This window comes from Pleurodeles waltl, chromosome 11 (genome assembly GCF_031143425.1).
Source record: "Pleurodeles waltl isolate 20211129_DDA chromosome 11, aPleWal1.hap1.20221129, whole genome shotgun sequence".
In the NCBI taxonomy this organism is placed as follows: Eukaryota; Metazoa; Chordata; class Amphibia; order Caudata; family Salamandridae; genus Pleurodeles; species Pleurodeles waltl.
Window position 1 is genome coordinate 77,650,392 of NC_090450.1, and position 23,316 is coordinate 77,673,707.

At 44.9% G+C, this 23,316-nt stretch overlaps 1 protein-coding gene across 3 annotated transcripts in view; it reads left to right on the forward strand.

The window, feature by feature from the left end:
- ATP11B (ATPase phospholipid transporting 11B (putative)) overlaps positions 1 to 23,316 on the forward strand; it is a 456,703-nt gene that overhangs the window by 257,603 nt on the left and 175,784 nt on the right. For all 3 annotated transcript variants that reach the window (XM_069213099.1, XM_069213101.1, XM_069213100.1), the window contains exon 21: positions 18,549 to 18,651. In XM_069213099.1, coding sequence (XP_069069200.1) covers positions 18,549 to 18,651 — 103 coding nt within the window. The remainder of the gene's footprint in view (positions 1 to 18,548; positions 18,652 to 23,316) is intronic.

The window sequence follows — 23,316 nt, forward strand, 5'->3', positions numbered from 1 at the left end:
CTTGTACTTGTCCCCAGAGTACAAGGAAGATACTTGTGAGGCCTGTCGAGCGTTTCGGTCCAGAAAGACGTTAAGAGACCGAAGAGCCAGAAGACTGCAGATGGCGTCGACGCCGACAGAACAAGAGTGTTTCGAGGAAGAAGAAGAAGCTTTCTCTATCCAAGAGTCGGACTCTGAAGAGCTTGTGGCCGAAGAAACGCCGAAAACCGTGAGTAAGACGTTGAAACATAAGACTCACGAGAATTCAACAAAAGCCCAGGGGACGCCACCGCCAACAGGCCATGGCTTAACCCAAACAAGCGGTGACCGAGCCAAGGCACCGAAAAAGGGCACGCTGGTGTCGAAGTCATCCGACTCCGGTCGAGATACCGCCACACAGCAATCTCGGACCCGAGACATCGGCTCTGAGAAATTTCGGCACCGTCACAGCGGCACCGAAAAAATTCGGCATCAAGACACCACCACGCCGAAAATTACGAAGGTTTCTTCGGAGCCTAAAATAACCTCCGAAAAAGTTTCGGTTCCGAAACATCCAGCCTCGGAGCAGAAAACAGGTTCCTATACAGAGGAACAAGGATTGGCCTCCCAAATGAAAAAACATAGATTTGGAGAGGAACTTCAAGCTGTAGAGCCAGACTATACTCAAAGGAGGCTCCACATTCATCAAGACACAGGGAAGATAACCACTCTTCCTCCAATTAAAATAAAAAGAAAACTTGCCTTTCACGAAAAGGAGAAGGAGCCACAGGCAAAGGTGGCAAAGAAAACAACTTCACCACCTTCTCCACCACCATCAGTGCACACATCACCAGTAGCAACTCCTCCATTGATGCACTCCCCGACTCATACTGCCATGAGTCAAGATGATCCCGATGCATGGGACCAGGCCGTCCCCTCCTGAGGACAGTACATCTTACACAGAGGTGATCGCAAGGGCAGCTGCTTTCCATAACGTCACCTTGCATTCAGAACCAATTGAGGATGACTTCTTGTTTAACACGCTAACCTCCACTCGTAGCCAGTACCAAAGACTACCTATGCTCCCAGGAATGCTAAAACATTCAAAACAAATCTTTCAAGATCCTGTTAAAGGCCGAGCCATAACTCCAAGAGTGGAGAAAAAATACAAGCCACCGCCAACAGATCCTGTTTATATTACAACGCAGTTTACTCCAGACTCAGTAGTTGTCGGGGCAGCTCGTAAGAGAGCAAATTCTCATACCTCAGGAGACGCACCACCTCCAGACAAAGAGAGTCGCAAATTTGATGCTGCGGGCAAAAGGGTTGCAGCACAAGCAGCAAACCAATGGCGCATTGCCAATTCACAAGCGCTTTTAGCAAGATATGACAGAGCTCACTGGGATGATATGCAACATTTGATGGAACACTTACCCAAGGAGTTCCAAAAAAGAGCACAACAAGTGGTGAAAGAAGGACAAAGTATCTCTAATAATCAGATACGGTCTTCAATGGATGCAGCAGATACGGCTGCAAGGACAGTAAATACTGCAATAACAATAAGAAGGCACGCATGGCTCCGCACGTCAGGTTTCAAGCCAGAAATTCAACAAGCCGTGCTAAATATGCCATTTAATGAACAGCAGTTGTTTGGGCCGGAAGTCGACACTGCTATTGAGAAACTCAAGAAGGACACTGATACGGCAAAAGCCATGGGCGCACTCTACTCCCCGCAGAGCAGAGGCACCTTTCGCAAAACACCTTTTAGGGGAGGGTTTCGAGGACAACCTACAGAAACCACAACATCACAAACAAGGCCCACTTACCAAAGCCAATATCAGCGAGGAAGTTTTCGGGGGCAATATAGAGGGGGACAATTCCAAAGAGGTAGAGGAAAATTCCAAAGCCCCAAAAGTCCTCAAAATAAGCAGTGACTCACAAGTCACCCATCCCCATCACAACACCTGTGGGGGGAAGATTAAGCCAATTTTACAAACATTGGGAGGAGATAACAACAGATACTTGGGTACTAGCAATTATCCAGTATGGTTATTGCATAGAATTTCGAGAATTCCCTCCAACAGTCCCACCGAAAACACACAGTATGTCGAAACAACATATAAATCTTCTAGGATTAGAAGTTCAAGCATTGCTCCAAAAAGGGGCAATAGAATTAGTACCAAAACAAGAACTAAACACAGGAGTTTACTCACTGTACTTTCTAATACCCAAAAAAGACAAAACTCTAAGACCTATACTAGATCTCAGAATATTAAATACATACATCAAATCAGACCACTTTCACATGGTTACATTACAAGAAGTAATCCCACTGCTCAAACAACAAGACTACATGACAACACTGGATCTAAAGGATGCATATTTCCATATACCAATACATCCTTCACACAGAAAGTACCTAAGGTTTGTATTCCAAGGGATACATTACCAATTCAAAGTGTTGCCATTCGGAATAACAACTGCGCCAAGAGTTTTTACAAAATGTCTAGCAGTAGTAGCTGCACATATCAGAAGGCAGCAAATACATGTCTTCCCGTACCTAGACGATTGGTTAATCAAAACCAACACGCAAAAACAGTGTTCACGACACACAAATTACGTCATAGAAACCCTACACAAACTAGGTGTAACGGGCGAGGTGCCGATCCCGGGTCCGAAGCTCCCGTCGGGGAAGAAAACCGATACCCCCGGGGCACGGAAGAGGATTCCCCTATAATGACGTATGACGCTGAGGGCGTCATAAATAGAAAAAGAGAAGACGGACGGAGAGAGAGGTCGGAGGAAAAGGAGGAGCCGAGAACGCGGAGAAGCCGAGGAGAGGAAACCACCATCACCCAGGAGGCGGAGGAAGAGCGAGAAAACACAGTGGCAGGAGAACAGAGCACGAAAGGAGAACCCGCCATCAACCAGGAGCTGGAGGGAGAGGAAGACACCGCCAGCAAAGTAATCGAGACGGAGGGAGAGACCCGGAAGTCGGGACGCCTCGAGGAAAAGGAGAACCAGTGGGCGACCCCCAACCCGACCGAAGAGAAATCGGGGGACCACCTACGTGCCGGCCACGCCCCTGGAGGGACGTGGCCCTCCCAGGTACGACTATACCCTGCCTGGCAGACTCTGTCAGGTTGGCTCACAGGGAAAAGAGGGAGGTGGGGGGGAGGAAAGGGAGGACGGGGAGGTCTTTTTAAAAGAAGGGCATAAACCTGCAAAGAGAGGGGAAACCCGTTTACTTAACCCACGGACTGGGACACCTCCCGAGAAACCCTAGAAAGGAGAGAAGGGGTTGTCTGGGACAAAAGGGGGGGGGAGAGAAGGCACAATAACTAAATAGAGAAACCCACCACAACCAGCACCGCCGCCCCTATCTATTTCACAACCCCTACTAACCCCTATCTGATTTCTTACCTTAACCCTACTTCAATTTCACTTACCTGATTATTTTTATTTTTCTTTTCTTTTGGGGAATACGGGCGACCGGTGGACGGGAAACCAGACCGCCTCAAGACGGAGCCAAGACACCACCAGAGCCTGGAAAGGGAAAAGAAAAGGGGCTTTGAAGGAATAGAAATTAGGGCTGATCTTGTGAAGAGGAACAAGAGAGGACTGGCCAAGATATAAATAAAACAGTTATTATTCCCTCAAATAGCAGTGCCTGTCGCATTCTTCCAATATCTTACATACGTCAGATAACGAACCCATTTACAGTGGTGTCAGAAGTGGGATATTGGAATAAGCGACAGGAGAATTCTAGAAAATGGAGGGTGCACCCACAATGGCCGATATGATGCAGCAACTGGCTGAGGGCCAACGCCATCTGCAAATTGTATGGGAGGAACAACAGAAGGCAGCCAAGGTGGAAAGGGAGGCTCTGCAAAATGCACTTAAAAGTCAGGCCGCTATCATGGCCAACAATCAGTTGGTACATGACAACACAATAAAAACTTTGACTGATACCATTGCCGCAACTAGGGTACATCCAAATGTACTGAGTTCCGTTTTGCAGAGATATCAGGAAGGCGAAGACCCCGACGCCTTCTTTACTAACTTTGAACGCGTTGCCCTTTCAGCCACCTGGCCGCAGGACAGATGGGGTCAATATATCGCTCCCTTGTTAACCGGGACACTACAAGCAGCATATCAAGCGGTTAACCCGGGAGGAACAACGCCCTATCCGGACATCAAGAAGAGTATCCTAGAAAGGGTCGGCTTTGATACAGAACATTATCGGGTTCGCTTCAGGAAGGCCAAGTGGGGCCCCGCTGAGAACCCTCGAGCCTTATATTTTCGGGTCAAAGACCTAGGTCTCAAATGGCTTGGACCCATAGGGACGAATAGGGAAGACGTTATCGAGGCCGTCCTCCTAGAACAATATTTAGATGCCCTACCCACCAATACTCGCCATTGGATCAAGCAACACCCAAACCCCGACACGAATACTACTATCGAGCTGGCCTGTGCTTTCCACCGCTCCCTCGAATTCAAAACACCACTCCCGCGGTTGTTACCTCAACCCGTTAGGCAAACCCCGGGACAATCCGCAGCCACGGGGAAAAGGCCAATAGAGGAACCGGGGAGAATACGAGGGATAAAAAAGCCATATGGGCAGCAGCCCCAATGTTTTAGTTGTGGGGAATGGGGACACATTGCCCGCTTTTGTCCGTTGAAGGCCGGAAAACCCGAACCCATGGAAATAGGGGTTACGAGAGGCCGGGTATTCTACACCGGGGGGAAAGAAACCCAATACAAAAAGATAGTGTCCATTAATGGAAGGGATACGTTAGCGCTCATCGACTCCGGATGTAGCCAGTCCGTAATTAGAGCGGACCTAATTACTGAGCATAACCTTGACCCGGATTTCACGGTATCCATATGCTGCATTCATGGGGAAACAAGGGAATATCTCCTAATATGGACTACCTTTTTTTGGGAAGGAAAGGAGACCCCCATACGGCTGGGGGTAGTTGAAGGCTTGGTTGAAGAAGCCATCATATGAACAGACTTTAAAGACTTTCCGATCCTCTTAGACAGCACACAGAGTAAGAATGACCTGGATGCCTGGTTGGGAAGTGCCCCTTTTTCTGAATTAACCATACCAACCCCGGTGATCCGCTATAAACCCACTAAAAGAGAGAAACGAGAAACCAGGAAGTCCTATGGAAGAGGAGATATGAACCACGATAGTCTTAATGCACAGGTACTCGCCCTGGTTGGTCTTCCGCCCTTCCGATGTAGTCAAAGAGACGATCCCAGTCTGATCCATGCCTGGAAAAGCGCCAAACCTCGAACCATAGATAAGGGTCCCTCCTTTATAATAAATAGAAATCTGCTATATCGGGTCACCAGTAACGAGAGAGGGGAAAAGAAACAGTTATTGGTTCCCGAACCCTATAGGCAGCAGGTGTTGCATCTAGCCCATAATCAGCCGGGGGGTGGTCATTATGGGAGAGAGAAAACCGAGGAGTACCTTTTAAGGAAGTTCTACTGGCCTGGGGTTTTTTCTCATATCAGAAAGTTCTGTCAACAATGCCCTAGATGTCAGTTGATCGATCCCGGACCCAAGAAAAAAGCCCCCCTACATCCTCTTCCCATTATTGACGTACCTTTCTCTAGAATAGGAATGGATCTAGTCGGGCCACTTCTACCGTCTTCCAAGGGATACCGATATATCCTAGTATTGGTCGACTACGCCTCTAGATATCCGGAAGCTATCCCCCTAACCAGTATTAGCACCAAAAGTGTCGCCAACGCCATGATAAGTTTCTTCTCACGGATAGGGTTTCCCCGAGAAATATTGACGGACCAAGGGACCCAGTTTATGTCCAACCTAATGGCTCAGATCTGTCAAATATTAGGGATACGACAGCTAAGGACAGCGGTTTACCATCCCCAGACAGACGGATTAGTAGAGAGGTATAATCGCACCCTGAAGACCCTCCTGAGAAAGACGATTTCCGAGTCAGGTAAAGATTGGGACAAGAAACTTCCCCTAGTGTTATATGCGGTCAGAACCCATGAACAAGCCTCTACAGGACATAGTCCATTCGAACTGCTGTTTGGGCGACAGCCTAGAACCCTATTGGACATGGCAGCTGAACTATGGGAGGAAGACGAAAACGGGGAAAAGCCTCTCCTAGAATACACTAGCGAGTTAAAGTCTCGACTACAAACAATATGGGAAGATGTGAGAGGGCATATGGAAAAAGCCCAGGAGAAACAGAAGCGATACTATGATAGGAACACTCAAGTGCGATCTTTTGTAGAGGGAGACCGAGTATTAGTGCTTTTACCCAGTTCAGACAATAAACTCTTGGCAAAATGGCAAGGACCATATAAAGTAATAGCAGCAGTAACTCCTGTTACCTATAAGCTACAACTAGCAACTAATCCCAACCGATTTCAGATCTTTCATGTTAACTTACTAAAAAGATGGGAGGAATCACAGGTGGACCAAAATATAAACTGTTTAATTAATACAGTAAAAGAGCTAGAAATAGGGGTGTGCCCCACGGACCCCCCCTCAAGGGGCGAGGTACCCCTCCGAAATGCGGAGTTAACAGTGCAACAGAACCAACAACTAAACCAACTCCTTAATAAGCAGCCCCACATATTTTCCCCGATTCCAGGTAAAACAGGTCTAATCCACCACCAGATTATAACCCAACCGGGGAAAATAATCCGGTTACGTCCCTATCGCATTCCCGAAGCAAGGAAGGTCATAGTTGAAGAGGAGGTAAAAAAGATGTTAGACATGGGTATTATAGAGCCGTCCCAAAGCCCCTGGTGCTCCCCGGTGGTATTAGTGCCAAAACCGGACGGATCTATACGTTTCTGTATCCACTTTAGACAAGTCAATGCCGTGTCCCAATTTGATACGTATCCTCTTCCCAGGGTAGACGAACTTCTAGAACGGCTGGGTAAAGCTAAATACATGTCTACCCTGGACCTAACCAAGGGGTACTGGCAGATTCCTTTAGCTAAAGCAGATAAAGAAAAAACGGCGTTCTCCACCTCTTCCGGTCTATATCACTTTAAGGTACTTCCCTTTGGACTACATGGGGCCCCCGCCACTTTTCAGAGACTCATCGATACTATATTGCGACCACATACGCAGCCGCCTATCTGGATGACATCATTATTCATAGCGAAACCTGGGAAGACCATTTATCCCATTTAGAACTGATCATTAAAGCACTGGCGGCGGCCGGATTGACCGCCAATCCTTCCAAGAGCCGGCTGGCCTTCAATGAGATTCCCTATCTGGGGTATCATATTGGAAACGGGAATATTAGGCCACAAATGAGTAAAATTGAAGCCATTTTACGCATAAGCGCGCCCAGTACAAAAAAAGAGATCCGTTCCTTCCTCGGACTAGTGGGATATTATCGTAGATTCATACCCCACTACTCTACAGTGGCCGCCCCTCTCACTGACCTTTTGAGGAAAGGTCAACCTAAGATCATCACAAGTTCAACTGTTCTACAGTCCCATAGCTATCGTACCTTACAACGATGTCTAACCACGCAACCGGTATTAAAATGTCCTGAGTTCAGCCGTCCCTTCCACCTCCAAACAGACGCATCGGACGTAGGCCTGGGTGCAGTACTTTTCCAAAAAGATGAAAATGAGATAAGCCATCCAGTGGTCTTCATTAGTCGTAAGCTATTTCCACGGGAACAGAACTATCCCATAATAGAGCGTGAGTGCCTGGCCATTAAATGGGCTGTGGAAAGTCTTCAATATTACCTCCTAGGGAGGTCCTTCCTTTTATACACCGACCACGCACCTCTTACCTGGCTCTCGAGGTATAAAGCTACCAACGTTCGCATTTTAAGATGGTTTATGGAGCTTCAACCTTTCTCCTTCCAGGTTTGTCATCTCCCTGGGGACCTTATGTGGCAAGCGGACTATCTGTCTCGATTTCCAGGACCTGGGGGGCTCGAACAGCCCCATCCAAGGGAGGGGATGTGTAACGGGCGAGGTGCCGATCCCGGGTCCGAAGCTCCCGTCGGGGAAGAAAACCGATACCCCCGGGGCACGGAAGAGGATTCCCCTATAATGACGTATGACGCTGAGGGCGTCATAAAGAGAAAAAGAGAAGACGGACGGAGAGAGAGGTCGGAGGAAAAGGAGGAGCCGAGAACGCGGAGAAGCCGAGGAGAGGAAACCACCATCACCCAGGAGCCGGAGGAAGAGCGAGAAAACAACGTGGCAGGAGAACAGAGCACGAAAGGAGAACCCGCCATCAACCAGGAGCTGGAGGGAGAGGAAGACACCGCCAGCAAAGTAATCGAGACGGAGGGAGAGACCCGGAAGTCGGGACGCCTCGAGGAAAAGGAGAACCAGTGGGCGACCCCCAACCCGACCGAAGAGAAATCGGGGGACCACCTACGTGCCGGCCGCGCCCCTGGAGGGACGTGGCCCTCCCAGGTACGACTATACCCTGCCTGGCAGACTCTGTCAGGTTGGCTCACAGGGAAAAGAGGGAGGTGGGGGGAGGAAAGGGAGGAGGGGGAGGTCTTTTTAAAAGAAGGGTATAAACCTGCAAAGGGAGGGGAAACCCGTTTACTTAACCCACGGACTGGGACACCTCCCGAGAAACCCTAGAAAGGAGAGAAGGGGTTGTCTGGGACAAAAGGGGGGGGAGAGAAGGCACAATAACTAAATAGAGAAACCCACCACAACCAGCACCGCCACCCCTATCTATTTCACAACCCCTACTAACCCCTATCTGATTTCTTACCTTAACCCTACTTCAATTTCACTTACCTGATTATTTTTATTTTTATTTTCTTTTGGGGAATACGGGCGACCGGTGGACGGGAAACCAGACCGCCTCAAGACGGAGCCAAGACACCACCAGAGCCTGGAAAGGGAAAAGAAAAGGGGCTTTGAGGGAATAGAAATTAGGGCTGATCTTGTGAAGAGGAACAAGAGAGGACTGGCCAAGATATAAATAAAACAGTTATTATTCCCTCAAATAGCAGTGCCTGTCGCATTCTTCCAATATCTTACATACGTCAGATAACAAACCCATTTACACTAGGTTTCTCAATCAATTACTCAAAGTCACACCTTCTGCCGTGTCAAACACAGCAATACCTAGGAGCAACAATCAACACAGTAAAAGGGATTGCCACTCCAAGTCCACAAAGAGTCCAAACATTCCAAAATGTAATACAAACCATGTATCCAAACCAGAAGATACAGGTCAAATTAGTCATGAAACTCCTAGGCATGATGTCCTCATGCATAGCCATTGTCCCAAACGCAAGGTTGCACATGCGGCCCTTACAACAGTGCCTAGCATCACAGTGGTCACAAACACAGGGTCAAATTCTAGATCTGGTGTTGATAGACCGCCAAACATACATCTCGCTTCAATGGTGGAACAGTATAAATTTAAACCAAGGGCGGCCTTTTCAAGACCCAGTGCCACAATGCGTAATAACAACAGATGCATCCATGACAGGGTGGGGAGCACACCTCAATCAGCACAGCATCCAAGGACAATGGGACTTTCAGCAAAAACAGTTTCATATAAACCACTTAGAACTGTTAGCGGTGTTTCTAGCTCTGAAAGCATTTCAACCCATAATAACCCACAAATACACTCTTGTCAAAACAGACATGACAACAATGTATTACCTAAACAAACAGGGAGGAACACACTCGACACAGTTGTGTCTCCTAACTCAAAAAATATGGCATTGGGCGATTCACAACCACATTCGCCTAATAGCACAATTTATTCCAGGGATTCAGAATCAGTTAGCAGACAATCTCTCTCGGGATCACCAACAGATCCACGAATGGGAAATTCACCCCCAAATACTGAACACTTACTTCAAAATGTGGGGAACGCCACAAATAGATCTATTTGCAACAAAAGAAAACTCAAAATGCCAAAACTTCGCATCCACGTACCCACAACATCAGTCTCAGGGCAATGCACTATGGATGAACTGGTCAGGGATATTTGCGTACGCTTTTCCCCCTCTCCCACTTCTTCCATATCTAGTAAACAAGTTGCGTCAAAACAAACTCAAACTCATACTAATAGCACCAGCATGGGCAAGGCAACCTTGGTACACAACACTACTAGACCTTTCAGTAGTACCTCATATCAAACTGCCAAACAGACCAGATCTGTTAACACAACACAAACAACAGATCAGACATCCAAATCCAGCATCGCTGAATCTAGCAATTTGGCTCCTCAAATCCTAGAATTCGGGCACTTAGACCTCACACAGGAATGTATGGAGGTCATAAAACAGGCTAGAAAACCTACCACTAGAAACTGTTATGCAAATAAGTGGAAAAGATTTGTTTATTACTGCCATAATAATCAAATTCAACCTTTACACGCATCTGCAAAAGAGATAGTAGGATACTTACTACATTTGCAAAAATCTAAACTAGCTTTCTCTTCCATTAAAATACATCTTACGGCAATTTCAGCTTACCTGCAAATTACGCACGCAACTTCATTATTTAGGATACCAGTCATAAAAGCGTTTATGGAAGGCCTAAAGAGAATTATACCACCAAGAACACCACCAGTTCCTTCATGGAACCTCAACATTGTCTTAACACGACTCATGGGTCCACCTTTTGAGCCCATGCACTCTTGTGAAATGCAATTTGCATTTTTAATTGCCATCACATCTCTAAGAAGAGTGAGTGAGATTCAAGCATTTACCATTCAAGAACCATTTATTCAAATACACAAAAATAAAGTTGTTCTACGGACCAATCCCAAATTTTTACCAAAAGTAATCTCACCGTTCCACTTGAATCAAACGGTAGAATTACCAGTGTTCTTCCCACAGCCAGATTCTGTAGCTGAAAGAGCACTACATACATTAGACATCAAAAGAGCACTAATGTACTACATTGACAGAACAAAACTAATTCGAAAGACAAAACAACTATTTATCGCCTTTCAAAAACCTCATACAGGAAATCCTATTTCAAAACAAGGCATTGCTAGATGGATAGTTAAGTGCATTCAAACCTGCTATCTTAAAGCTAAAAGAGAACTGCCTATTATACCAAAGGCACACTCGACCAGAAAGAAAGGTGCTACCATGGCCTTTCTGGGAAATATTCCAATGAACGAAATATGTAAGGCAGCAACATGGTCTACGCCTCATACATTTACCAAGCACTACTGTGTAGATGTGTTAACTGCACAACAGGCAACAGTAGGTCAAGCTGTACTAAGAACATTATTTCAAACTACTTCAACTCCTACAGGCTGAACCACCGCTTTTTGGGGAGATAACTGCTTATTAGTCAATGCACAGCATGTGTATCTGCAGCTACACATGCCATCGAACGGAAAATGTCACTTACCCAGTGTACATCTGTTCGTGGCATTAGTCGCTGCAGATTCACATGCGCCCACCCGCCTCCCCGGGAGCCTGTAGCCGTTTAGAAGTAGATCTTAAACATTTGTAAATATATTACTTGAAACTTCATTATGTACATACGCATTCACTCCATTGCATGGGCACTATTACTAGCATACACAACTCCTACCTCACCCTCTGCGGGGAAAACAATCTAAGATGGAGTCGACGCCCATGCGCAATGGAGTCGAAATGGGAGGAGTCCCTCGGTCTCGTGACTCGGAAAGACTTCTTCGAAGAAAAACAACTTGTAACACTCCGAACCCAACACCAGATGGCGGGATGTGCACAGCATGTGAATCTGCAGCGACTAATGCCACGAACAGATGTACACTGGGTAAGTGACATTTTCCATATATTATATGTTGATAAAACTTGTAAATTTGTAAATATATATATCATTTTTTACACACATTATGTACATACATACTTACTCCATTGCATCGGCACCTTTACTAAATACACAACTCCTACCTTACCCTCTGCGGGAAAAACAATCTAAGATGGAGTCGACGTCCATGCGCAATGGAGCTGAAAGGGGAGGAGTCCCTCGGTCTCGTGACTCAAAGACTTCTTCGAAAAGCAACTTGTAACACTCCGAGCCCAACACTAGATGTCAGGATAATGCACAGCATGTGAATCTGCAGCGTCTCATGCTGCGAACAGATGTACACTGGGTGACATTTTCCATATATGTATATATGTGTGTGTGTGTGTGTGTTTGTATATATATATATATATATATATATATATATATATTTATATAAAAAAATGTGTGTGTGTGTGTTCGATTGCATGTGTAGTTGTAAATTCACATGCTTTGCATAAGTCCGCCATCTTGTTGGGCTCGGAGTGTGACCAGTTGTTTTTCTTAGAAGAAGGTTTTCAAGTCACAAGATTGATTGACTACTCCTCTCAGTAATACTGCGTATTGGCATTGAGTTCTTTTTTAGATTGTTTTCTTATTGCCGTCTGATGTGGATTTTTTTCCTCTTGCTCTGGTGGTTCTTGGTTTGGGCCTTCTGAACGTATTCTATCTTTCTATAATACGTCTGTATTTTTTCTATTGCGTTTCTATCTACAATCTATCCAATTAAAAACTGTCAGGATCGGGGTTTTTTTCTGCCCTTAAAAGGGGCCCTCTTCAATGACAGGCTGATGAAACAGACTCCGTTTTGATTCTGTCCTCTGTGTCATGCCAAGTTCCTGTTTACCGACCAACCTTTGGTGTGCAATTTCTGCTTTTCTCCCGACCACAGAGAGGAGACTTGCGATGCCTGCAGGCCGTTTAGATCAAAGAAGGCTCTCCGTGATCAAAGAGCTAGTCGACTGGAAATGGCATCCAAGTCTACAGAGGACACACCAGATATTTTGGTGACGAGCACACGGAAGAGGAGGAAGAACAGAGTACAGCGCTTTCCATTGGAGACTCTGACTCCGTCCACGACTCGGATGCAGACAGCCACCCTATACCTCCAGCGCAGTACATGAGTACAACTGCCACGTTACACCTCCCAAAGGCATTGAAAAAGTCTCCAGCACTGGTCGTCGGTCCTCCACTACCTTTGATCTGAGAAACAAGTCCGATGACCAATCTTCGAGCTTGTCACCGAGAATGAAGACCAGAGTGCTTTCGGCACCGGCAAAACAGACTGATCCAGCTGTTTCGGTGTCAAGCCAAAAATTACAGACATCGATTCCGGAACCAAAAAAAAATCTATCTGTTTCGTAGCCGATGATTTTGGTCCAAGTAAAACACTCGGCACCTAAGACTTGGAACCGAAATCTCCAAGCGGAAAAACGACTACTTCCACACAAGAAACTGCAGAAATGCAGCCGATTCTAGAGGTTGTGGATGCTCTTCAGCACAAATAATGCCTCTCCTCCAGTGACTATAAAAAGAAAATTATGTTTTCAAGAGACTCTAGATGCTGGATCTCCACCAAAAAAGGTCTCAAAGGACAAAGAGAGAAATGACGGCGCAGCAGAAACAACCTTCACCACCACATTCTCCTCTTCTCCACACCACCACCATCACCTACATACCAGATGCAGGTCTCTCCGCACAGGGATGATTTCAGCAACATTCAGGTTCACAAGTTCAAGTTCACAGATCCATGGGATCTATATGTTCCTGATCCGATTACATTCAATGAACCAGATTTATACCCTGCTAGACCTTCTACCCCAGAATACAAAATACAATCAGGTCATAGCGAGAGCCGCTGCATACCATAACATGCAGATGCACACTGACCCCATAGAGGATGATTTTATCTTTAATACTCTCACGTCCACTCATAAAGAGTATCAATGTCTCCCAATGCTACATGGGATGCTCAGGCACTCAACAAACATTTTTAAAGAAGCAGTGAAGGCCAGGATTATCACCCCTAGAGTTGATAAAAAATGTAAACCAGCTCCATCAGACCCAGTCTTCATAAGAGCTCAGTTACCACCAGAATCCATAGTGGTTGGGGCAGCAAGAAAAAGGGCTAACAGCCAGTCAACAGGGGATGCTCCTCCTCCAGATAAGCAGAGCAAAAAGCTAGACGCTGTAAGCAAAAGGGTTGTCTCACAAGCAGCAAACCACTGGGGAATAGTCAACTATCAAGCTCTTCTAGCTAAGTTTGACAGGGCCCACTGGGACAAGATGGAAGAGTTGCTCCAGTACCTTCCACCAGAAGCAGGGACAGCAGATAGTTATGGAGGGACAAGCAATCTCAAATAATGGAATTAGATGCACCACAGATGCAGCTGACATGCATGGCTCAGATGTTCAGCCTTCAAACCTGAAATTCAAGAGGCAGTTTTAAACATGCCTTTCAACAAGAAGCATCTGTTTGGCCTAGAAGTGGACACAACCAATAGAAAAGTTAAAGAAAGATTCAGAAACAGCAAAGGCAATGGGGGCATTATATACTACACCTGCTAGAGGTACCTTTCACAGGCCACACCTCTGAGGTGGCTTCAAGTAAGAAGCCCCAAATTCAGCATCCACTTCCCAACAGAACCAAACCGTACACTTCTTTTCAAGAGGTTTCTTTCGAGGCTCATACAGAGGGTCCAAAATAGAGGAAGAGGCAAGTCATCCACTTCCAGAACTTCCTCCACTGCAACCAAACAGTGACTCACTCACTATCCATCCCCACAACACATACATCTCTTGTGGGAGGAAGGCTGGTAAATTTGTATCCACAATGGCAAAACATCAATACAGACCAATGGGTTCTATCAATTATCCAATATTGTTATTGTCTCGAACTCATTACCACTCCACCAAACATTCACACAGACTTACTCAGAGCCATCTCAAATTAATGAAAGAGGAGGTACAGTCACTACTACTCAAAGGAGCCATTGAGCTAGTACCCATATCCCAACAGGGATCAGGAATTCATTTACTATACTTCCGAATACCAAAAAAAGATGGCACAGTAAGACCAGTTCTAGATCTGAGGCATCTCAGTCTATACATTCTCTCAGAACACTTTCACATGGTCACTCTACAAGATGTCCTACCCTTACTGCAAAAAGGAGATTACATGCCAGCATTAGATCCCAAGGATACACATTTCCACATTCCCATACACTCAGCACACTGCAAGTACCTAAGATTTGTCATCCCAGGAAAGCACTACCAATTTAAAGTACTACCATTTGGAGTATCAACAGCACCAAGGGTGTTATACAAATGTTTAGCAGTTGTGGCAGCATTCCTCAGAAGACAACACATACATATCTTCCCATACCTGGACGACTGGCTAATAAAAGCCAACACAAGCCAAGTATGTCATCAGCACACTCGGAACACAATAGATCTTCTTCACAAGTTGGGATTCACTATCAATTATCTCAAATCCCATCTACAACCATTACAAATACAGCTGTATTTGGGAACAATGCTCAACACTTATTCAGGATTAGCATACCCAAATCTAGTACGGATTCAAGCATTTCAAGATCTAATAGCTCAGCTGCATCACATCCACACTTACACTGTGAAATTACTAATGAAACTATTAGGAATGATGGCCTCATGCACAGCCATAGTTCCATAGGACCACCGGACTTACAACTCTCTGTAGTGGTGGAATCACACCAACACGTCAAAAGGGCTGCCCTTTCAGCACCCTGTGCCTCAGACTACAGTCACAACAGATGCATCCCAGACAGATTGGGGAGCTCATCCCAACAACCTTACTATAAAGGGACAATGGGTCTTTATCCAACAAACATACCACATAAATTACTTGGAATTACTAGCAGTATTCCTAGCACTCAAAGCTTTTCTGACACAAATTTCACACAAGTTAGTGTTAATACTCACAGACAATATGACAACAATGTATTATCTGCAAAAAGGTGGGGGCACATTCATCCCAATTATCCAGCTTAGCACAGTGAATTTGGAGATAGGCGATTCACAACCAAATTGAAATATTTGCAGAATATCTCTTAGGGATGAACAATCAGCTAGCGAACCTGTTAAGCAGGACACAGCAACAAGTCCACAAATGAGAAATTCACCACCAGGTAATTTGGAAATACATTCAAATGTGGGGAACACCAGACATAGATCTATTTGCCACAAAAGAAAACTCAAAATGTGTAAGCTTCGCATCCAGGTACCCATACCTACAATCCAAGGGCAATGCAATGCGATGTGGATGAACTGGTCAGCGATATTTTCTTACGCTTTTCCACCTCTCCCACTAATTCCATTACTGGTAAGGAAGATAAGACGAACCTCAATCACCTTGATTCTAATAGCCCCCACATGGACACGTCAGCATTGGTACACAACTCTGCTGGATCTATCTGTGGTACCTTATCACAAGGTACCAAACAGACCAGATCCCTTGAGCCAAAACAGGTCAAATCAGACACCCCAATCCCAGCACACTCAATCTTGCTATATGGCTCATGAAGTCATAAAGTTTGGTTACCTTATACTTCCATCTGAATACATGGATATTTTAAAGGAGGCACGCAAACCCACAACTAGACAACGTTATGCTGCCAAATGGAAACGTTTTGTGTACTATTGCCAACCCAAAATATAGACCCACTTAAAGCTTCAGTACAAAATATTGTATGCTATTTGTTACACTTGGCATACTACTCTGTTAGGTGTCATTTAGCAGCTATAGAGAGAAGCTTATCTTCAAAACAGACAACATGTTTCACTGTTTAGAATTCCTGTTATAAAAGCATGTATGGAAGGACTCAAAAGAGTAATTCCACCTAGAGTTCCTCCAGCTCCTACATGGACTCAGAAGACTTATGGGCCCACCATTTGAACCCATGCATTCTTGTTCTCTACACTTCTTGTCATGGAAAGTTGCTTTCTTAGTAGCAGTAACTTCTTTAAGAAGAGTTAGTGAAATTAAAGCTTTCACTTTGGAAGAACCATTTTTTCACATTCAAAAAGACAAACTAGTTCTCCGGACAAATTAAAAATTTCTACAAAAGGTAGTTTCACCTTTTCGTATCAACCAGTCTATGGATTTACTCGTCTTCTTTCCACAGGCAGACTCAGTTGCTGAAAGAGCCCCACACACACTTGATGTTAAAGAGCACTCAAGGACTATATAGACAGAACAAAAGACTTTAAAAAGTCAAAACAAGTTTTTGTTGCCTTTGCAGAACCTCACAAGGGTAATCCTATTTCAAAAAATTTATTATCTAGATCGATAGTCAAATGTATCTACACTTGTTATATTAGAGCCAAAAGACAGATACCAGTAGCTCATAAAGCTAATTCCACCGGAAAGAAAGAAACTTCAATGGCATTCCTAGACAATATACCATTATACAGTCTATGCAAAGCGTGTTGTGTATCTACACTTACACATGCCATCAAATGGAAAATGTTACTTACCAAGGAGATATCTGTTTATGGCATGTAGAGCTGTAGATTCATATGCGCCCTCCCTCCTCCAGCCTGTAGCTGTTGTAGTGCCACATATTGTAAATATGTATATACACTGCATGGACATCTCATCTTTTTTATCTATCTGTGTACACGTACACACTTTTTACTTCACCCGCCTGCTAGAAAGCAAAGGACTTGATGCCCATGCGCAGTATTACCGAGAGGAGTCACTCGATCTTGAGACTCGAAAACTTTGTGTGTATAGCTTCTGATAGATATATTTACACCCGTGTCTGATTGTAATGATGACAAAACCCTATTATTTAACTCCACATATATATCATTTTGTAGCATTGGTTGAGCTTGTTCCAATGCACTACCTGTGACCCTAGCCCCCTTGTATTTCTTAGTTAGGGTACCAGGGTTTAACACATATAATCTTGCTGGTAGAGCCCAGAGATTCATAACTGAATGTTGGCTTTCAACTGTGGCATTAGCAAGCAATCTGATGTCCGATATCTCATGGGTCTGAATCCTGAATTTTAGCAGTGCAGTTGTTTATCTTGCTCCACATGTTACTGCAGTTGACTTATGAATTTTCTTTTAATGAAATATTTAGCTTTAGAATGTCCCTTTCATGTGTTGCCACAAGCCTCTAGGAGACTGCATTTAGACAGTTGTGTTCAGTTATGGACACTATACAAAAATGTATTTGTAACGGTTAAACGTTTTAACCATGCTGAAAATTGTTCCGAATCTAGAAATTTGGGTAAAGTTGAATTTGTACAACACTTTGTTTCTTCTTTCAGATTTGCTGACTATATTCTGTAACTACACTCTTAACCATTAATTTTTTGGGTTTGTATATGCAAAATAATTTCCCCCGCCCATACTCTTTACATGGTATTCCAGGAACTGCATCTAAAGTTCTCCCTGTTTCATGCAGCAGTCTTAATGTATCCATCTGGCTAAGAGTCATGTGGTACTGTAGCAAACATTTTCAAAATGCAGCCAAAAAGTCAGTTTCATAACACAGACTAAAATTATATGTGTATTCTATTAATGTATATGTATATCTCTGTGTGGCATGGTAGTGTTGCACATCAGTTTTTCTTTCGAATCTTTGGGACCATTTCTCTTCCTTCTGGCGTGCACTTTTGAGTCTCTTGACTGGGAGAAGTGTGTTTTTTTTCTCATAAAGGCAGCTTGTCTTAGTAAGGCTTTGCTTTAAATAAAGTGAACATTTATAGTATATCTAATTTAAAACCACTTTCATGCAGGTAGTACGACTAATAAAAACATCTCCAGAGAAGCCCATTACATTGGCTATTGGTGATGGTGCAAACGATGTAAGCATGATACAGGAAGCACATGTTGGAATAGGTAAGTCTTTTCTTTACAGCCTTTTGGCTTTGTACACGTTTTGAGTGTCTTCAGTGTATCCCCTCTTTTTTTGAATGGTAATTAGATATCGTACTCACTCTAGTAAATTGTTTCTTACGCTTTGTTTGAAGCCTCCATTTTTTTTTTTTTATTAGTGACAAGGCATTTATTGAAGATAGTTTCCTAAAACAGAATGCAAACATTCACCTTAAGGACTCCCGTCCCCCAAGATTTGCCCCAGCAAATGAGCATATTTTAGACCGTTTGATTAACAACTAAATCTACATAGAAAATGAATGATTGGTATATTGCCACTTCATATTTATATATCCTGTCAGTTGCATTTGATATTGTGAAATGTTTTGGACACGCTAAAACAGACCAATATAAAACACAATGTATTTCTGAAGTAACAGAATTGGCTGTCTTCAAACCTCTTCAAACTAGTTTGTTTACAAAAGAAAAAAGGCTATAATGCGGTACAAAAATGCACTATCTTTTCATTTTATACTGGACCTTTTATCTAATTTCTCTTTTTGGTCAGCTTATCCGGACCAAATCACTGCTTTTAAAGTTTGTACAATTAATTTGAACAATGTTTCAACCCCTTCCCAGGGCATAAAACTAGCTTCCTTTTCAGGACATACCATACTCTGCATGGGTAGATAGAGTTAGAAGCATCAGCAACCCTAGGCACAATTGGAGGCCCTGTCTACACACTGAAATAGTGTCTGATCCCTACCTCCTTCATTTGTAACCACTTTGTTCGATGGCATCTGTCGCTCTAGATACGCATGTTTTGCATAGCTCGCCATCTGGTGTTGGGTCGGAGTGTTACAAGTTGTTTTTCTTCGAAGAAGTCTTTCGAGTCACGGGACCGAGTGACTCCTCCTTTTGTCTCCATTGCGCATGGGCGTCGACTCCATCTTCGATTGTTTTTTTTCCGCCATCGGGTTCGGACGTGTTCCTGTCGCTCCGAGTTTCGGAACGGAAAAACAGCTAAATTTCGGAAGATTTTCGTCGGTATTGTTGCGTTCGGGATCGTCTTAGTTAGAATCAACACCGCATCGAAGATCGAAGAGCTCCGGAGCCCTTCGGGGTAGTTTTCGATCCCCGTCGGGGCCTACTCGGCCCAACCGCGTGTAGAAGAACGCCGATGGAACGGACCCCGTTCCGTTTCTGTCCCAAATGCCACAAAAAATACCCCTATTCAGACCAACACTTGGTCTGTAACCTGTGCCTGTCACCTGAGCACAGTGAAGACACTTGCGAGGCCTTTCGTGCGTTCCGGTCCCGAAAAACACTCCGAGACCGTCGAGCCAGAAGACTTCAAATGGCGTCCACGCCGACAGCGCACCGAGAGTTCGAGGTACAAGAAGAGGAAGAAACCTTTTCGATACACGAATCGGACTCCGAGGAATTCGACGATCCACGAACCGTGAGTAAGACGTCGAAAACCACGCATAAGAACATAAGAAGATTGTCAAGGCCCAGGGGACGCCACTGCCACCAGGCCATGGCTCCACCCATAAATTCGGTGACCGACCGTCGGCACCGAAAAAGGCCGAATCAGTGCCAAGACCGTCCGACTCCGGTCGAGACACCGGCACGCAGCCTTCTCGGGACAGAGAAAGTGCTGGAGACATACATCGACACCGAGATAGCGGTGTAGACACGGCTCGACGCCGAGACAGCGGCACCGATGAAGATCGACGGCGAGATGTTTCGACTCCGAAAAAGAAAAAAGCCACCTCGGAGCCGAAAAAAGATGCAGACAGGGTTTCGGTGCCGAAACAACCTGCAACCGACCCAGTTTCAGGCTCTTATACCGAAGAGCAATCAATGACCTCCCAAATGCGAAAGCATAGGTTTGAGGAAGACCTGCAATCCACCGATGTAGACCATACGCAGAAACGTATTTTTATACAGCAGGGGACAGGAAAGATAAGCACCCTTCCCCCTATTAGGAGAAAGAGAAGACTGGAATTTCAAACTGACCAAACACCACAAACAAAAATGGTGAAAAGGGTTACTCCGCCACCCTCTCCTCCACGTATAATTCACGTCTCGCCAGCACAAACTCCATCACATTCCCCGGCTCACACCACCATGAGCCAAGGTGACCAGGATCAGGACGCATGGGACTTATACGACGCCCCTGTGTCAGATAACAGTCCGGAGGCATACCCTACAAAGCCATCACCACCAGAGGACAGTACTGCATATTCTCAGGTGGTGGCTAGAGCAGCACAATTCCACAATGTAAGCCTCCACTCAGAACAAGTCGAGGATGACTTTCTATTCAACACCCTCTCTGCCACCCACAGCTCCTACCAAAGCCTGCCTATGCTCCCTGGTATGCTTCGGCACGCAAAAGACATCTTTAAGGAGCCGGTCAAAAGTAGGGCAATCACACCAAGGGTGGAAAAAAAGTATAAAGCGCCTCCTACAGACCCTATTTTCATAACTTCGCAGCTGCCACCAGATTCTGTCGTTGTAGGAGCAGCTAGGAAAAGGGCCAACTCCCACACATCTGGGGACGCACCACCCCCAGATAAGGAAAGCCGCAAGTTCGATGCAGCTGGAAAGAGAGTCGCAGCACAAGCTGCAAACCAGTGGCGCATCGCTAACTCACAGGCACTTCTTGCGCGCTATGACAGAGCCCATTGGGATGAGATGCAACATCTCATTGAACATCTACCCAAAGACCTACAAAAGAGGGCAAAGCAAGTGGTTGAAGAAGGACAGAACATTTCAAACAACCAGATACGCTCCTCCATGGACGCAGCAGACACAGCTGCAAGAACAATAAATACATCTGTGACCATCAGAAGGCATGCATGGCTACGAACGTCTGGGTTTAAACCAGAGATTCAGCAGGCAGTTCTCAATATGCCATTCAACGAAAAAGAACTGTTCGGTCCAGAAGTGGACACGGCGATTGAGAAACTTAAAAAGGACACGGACACTGCTAAAGCCATGGGCGCACTCTACTCCCCGCAGAGCAGAGGAAATGACAGCACCTTCCGCAAAACACCCTTTAGAGGGGGGTTTCGGGGTCAGGCCACACAAGCCAGCACCTCACAGGCAACACCATCCAGTTACCAGGGACAGTACAGGGGAGGCTTTCGGGGCCAATATAGAGGAGGGCAATTCCCTAGGAATAGGGGAAAATTTCAAAGCCCCAAAACCCCTACAACTAAGCAGTGACTCACATGTCACTCACCCCCTCCACACAACACCAGTGGGGGGAAGAATAGGTCATTATTACAAAGCATGGGAGGAAATCACTACAGACACTTGGGTTCTAGCAATTATCCAAAATGGTTATTGCATAGAATTTCTACAATTCCCTCCAAACATACCACCAAGAGCACAAAATTTATCAAAACATCATTCCGAGCTCCTGGAGATAGAAGTTCAAGCACTATTGCAAAAGAACGCAATCGAGTTAGTACCAAACACACAAATAAACACAGGAGTTTATTCACTGTACTTCTTAATACCAAAGAAGGACAAAACGCTAAGACCAATCCTAGACCTAAGAATACTAAACACATACATCAAATCAGACCACTTTCACATGGTCACACTACAAGAAGTGTTACCATTGCTGAAACTACATGACAACATTAGACCTCAAAGACGCGTATTTCCATATACCAATACATCCATCGCACAGGAAATACCTAAGGTTTGTATTCAAAGGAATACACTACCAATTCAAGGTACTGCCTTTCGGTTTAACAACCGCACCAAGAGTCTTTACCAAATGTCTAGCAGTAGTCGCTGCACACATCAGAAGGCAGCAAATACATGTATTCCCGTATCTAGACGACTGGCTAATCAAGACCCATTCGTTAATAACGTGCTCACACCACACAAATCAAATCATACAAACCCTCTACAAACTAGGGTTCACAGTCAACTTCGCAAAATCCAACATTCTGCCGCGCAAGGTACAACAATACCTAGGAGCCATAATAAACACAACAATGGGAGTAGCCACTCCAGGCCCACAAAGAATTCAAAATTTCAACAACATCATACAACGCATGTATCCAACACAAAAAATACAAGCAAAGATGATATTACAACTCCTAGGCATGATGTCTTCATCCATAGCCATTGTCCCAAACGCAAGACTGCACATGAGGCCCTTACAACAGTACCTAGCATCACAGTGGTCACAAGCACAGGGTCACCTTACAGATCTGGTGTTAATAGACTGCCAAACTTACCTCTCGCTTCTATGGTGGAACAATATAAATTTAAACAAAGGGCGGCCTTTCCAAGACCCAGTGCCACAATACGTAATAACAACAGATGCTTCCATGACAGGGTGGGGAGCACACCTCGATCAACACAGCATACAAGGACAATGGAACGTACATCAAACAAAACTGCATATAAATCACCTAGAACTGCTAGCAGTTTTTCAAGCACTAAAGGCTTTTCAACCAATAATAGTTCACAAATACATTCTCGTCAAAACAGACAACATGACAACAATGTATTATCTAAACAAACAAGGGGGGATGCACTCAACGCAATTGAGCCTGCTGGCACAAAAGATATGGCGTTGGGCAATTCACAACCAAATTCGCCTAATAGCACAATTTATCCCAGGAATTCAGAATCAACTCGCAGACAATCTCTCTCGAG